Genomic DNA, 3,046 nt, shown 5'->3' on the forward strand with positions numbered 1-3,046 from the left:
AATGAAGTTTTGATATATTTATGGTAGGAAATTTAAAAAATATCTTCATGGGACATGATCTTTACTTAATATCCTATTAAGTTTTGGCATAAAAGAAAAATCGATAATAATAAATAAGCTTTCCATTGATGTATAGTTTGTTAGGATATAGGACAATCTTTGGCAGAGATACAACTATTTGAAAATCTGGAATCTGAGGGTGCAAAAAAATCAAAATATTGAGAAAATTGCCTTTAAAGTTGTCTAAATGAAGTTCTTAGCAATGCATATTACTAATCAAAAATGAAGTTTTGATATATTTATGGTAGGAAATTTAAAAAATATCTTCATGGGACATGATCTTTACTTAATATCCTATTAAGTTTTGGCATAAAAGAAAAATCGATAATTTTGACCCATACAATGTTTTTTTGGCTATTGCTACAAATATACCCCAGCGACTTAAGACTGGTTTTGTGCTCCAGGGTCACAAATTTAAGATGAGTACAGGAGACTCAGTTAAGTAATTCTCAATGCTTAAGCTAGTGGACTTTCACTGTGGAGCGAAATAGAGCACTCCAGTGATGATGTATTTTGTAGGCTAATCCAGAAGTTAGCATCATTTTGGTTTACCTCGACAAAAAGCCAATAGGATATTTCTGGACTGAGTAGATGAACTTTCCTGTTCGGTGTGATGACATTTAACCCATTTAGAGACTTGTTAACGACTGTCTTTTTCAGAACAAGAAAAAAAATATATCACAAGGCTAATACGGATGTATTTTATATTGTAGAATAATACTTGTGTTAACCACAGACCTTATTTCAGGCGTTTAACCAGAAACCCATTCAAAAAACAACTGACTTCAGGATGATGGAACTGTTAAGTGCAAAAATGCTAACTAAACTTTTTAGGTTTTAGGACTCGTTCCTGAAGAAGGTAACGGTGACTTCTCTAAATGGTAGATCTCAGTTCAGGATTATTGGCAGTGTAGCATTTAATTGAGAATTTGGTAATTAAAGACTTTTTTTCTTTTGACAACATGGACGTATAGCTTTTACAACTACAGAATTTCACAGGATTTTATTCTACAGATCACACAAGTTAAGCACACAGGTTTGCTTAAGAACATCCATCTTTATTTAGAAATGTAGATGATCTGAATGTAAAATGTAATGTACATCTTTCATTACAAAAAGGTATAGTAAAATAAACAACAATCTTTAAAATGCAGTATTTGAATAGCACACAAGAAATCCTCCGCAGGGTCTCGAAGGCCTGATGCCTGGATGAGCAACCAGCTTCAGTGATGGTTGGGAGGCAAGAGATCCGGCAGAACCTCTGAGCCACTGTTTCAAGATTATAAAGAAATTCCCCAGATCTGCCCATCAGTGCAGTCTTTGATATTAAATCGACTGGCTTCTTTATGCATTTGTTACAGCACTGCAATGGAGTTCACTAATCAGAGGTGCATGTTTATGCCTCCCATCTAAATGTGCTCAGCTGCATTGCTATATGGTCCACATCAATATCTGATCAACATAAATTCCCAAGTGCAAATCCCCACTAAACTGCATCTTAATTCTCAATACAGCTGTTTTCAGAAGAAAAGTACACAGTGTGAAAGTCACAAAAGTTTGCATCATAATCAAGCCGTTATTGCTTACAATGAACACTTTTGTGCTCTAGTTAGTCAAAGAGCTTACAGTACCAGGGCATGTTTTCCATCCAATAAAATATCAACATAAAATGAGCTATAGCAGAGAGATCTAGAAAGTAGGAGCAGGTTTGAATGAGGATGGAGATGAAGAAGTTTTACCCTGTCTTCTAGGGGTCCGCTATGGGGTTAATCTGTCCCTGAAAGTCACCTGTGCTTGGACTGAGCTCGGCTCTGTAAGCTGTGGAAATGGGCTTCCCTCAGGACACGGTTGATGTGCTGGTAGGACAGCAGGTCCGTGGGGTCCGACTGCTTAGAGGCACTACGGGGACTGCAGGGGCCGGGGCCGGGTCCGCCGTGGGGCCCGATAACATCCACTCCACAATGGCTACTGCTGCTGCTCCCTGCGGCGTGATCCGGACTGCTGATCCAACTGCTCTCGCTACTGGAAGACTGCAGAGAACCGTAAGATTGCGTTAGCAACGTCGATCCTCACATTAGCGACGCAGCGGAAACGGAAGCAGAACATGAACATTTCAAATATTTGTTAAAGCTATGATATGCATGCAAGTCCAGATGTGTCCGGTGTCACTATCAATCTTAACCGCAACTCACTGCTGACCAGATGGGGTTTTAATAAAAGTGTCCTGCTATACAATAGAAACACAACTAGAGAAAACAGAGAAAATGGGCTGTGGTGGGAAAAAAAAGTTAGAAAACTTACATGATCAAGATTATCAGTGAGTGGGGATTCAAAAAATGTAGTTTTTTTACAAAAGCCCTGGAGCTGTCAAAAAAGTCCCTTTGTACAATTCAGAAAAGATTCATAAAACACCTGCGAAGAAATGTGTAACTCAAACTATTTAGATCAGACTGAAATGATCGGTGATCTTGTTAAAAATAAACTTCAGTCGTATCTTTGTAACATTGAGATCTTTCAGAAAATGTTCTGTCAGCCGAACCCTTTATAAGTAAAATATTTACTTGAAGCACCCCTGAGAGGTTATTATTTCAAATAAATTACAAATTTAAAGTAAAAAAAAAAAAATATGTAAGGAATAATTGACGATGGGCTGTTGAATTATTAAAAAAAATAATGCACACCCGAGGTGTAACGGCATTATTTTTCGAATAATTCAATGGTCCGGAGTCAATTATTCTGCTTATACTACGGTTACCACACCTCAAGACATCGACCAGATTATATATTTCAAGGCATTTGTCTAGATTTTCTACTTAAAACGCTATTGAGAGTTGGATTATTTCTTCCGCATCTCATCCAACACCTCCGTTGCTAATTCCAAAACATAATTTTAGACCTAGTAACGGAGGATTGAGCCGCTGATAGCAGACTATAATGCAGCTAATAACTAAGTTATGAGAGAGAGAGAGAGAGAGAGAGAGAGAGA

General features: G+C 37.6%; 1 protein-coding gene across 3 annotated transcripts in view; it reads right to left on the reverse strand.

The window, feature by feature from the left end:
- Positions 1-1,127: 1,127 nt before the first annotated feature.
- The window catches only part of LOC107710703 (protein FAM104A-like), a 4,831-nt gene continuing 2,912 nt past the window's right edge, over positions 1,128-3,046 (reverse strand). For all 3 annotated transcript variants that reach the window (XM_016515539.1, XM_016515537.1, XM_016515538.1), the window contains exon 4: positions 1,128-2,090. In XM_016515539.1, coding sequence (XP_016371025.1) covers positions 1,845-2,090 — 246 coding nt within the window. In that variant the 3' untranslated portion in view covers positions 1,128-1,844. The remainder of the gene's footprint in view (positions 2,091-3,046) is intronic.

The sequence above is a fragment of the Sinocyclocheilus rhinocerous genome, unplaced genomic scaffold, assembly GCF_001515625.1.
Source record: "Sinocyclocheilus rhinocerous isolate Xijiao unplaced genomic scaffold, SAMN03320098_v1.1 scaffold627, whole genome shotgun sequence".
Taxonomy (NCBI): Eukaryota; Metazoa; Chordata; class Actinopteri; order Cypriniformes; family Cyprinidae; genus Sinocyclocheilus; species Sinocyclocheilus rhinocerous.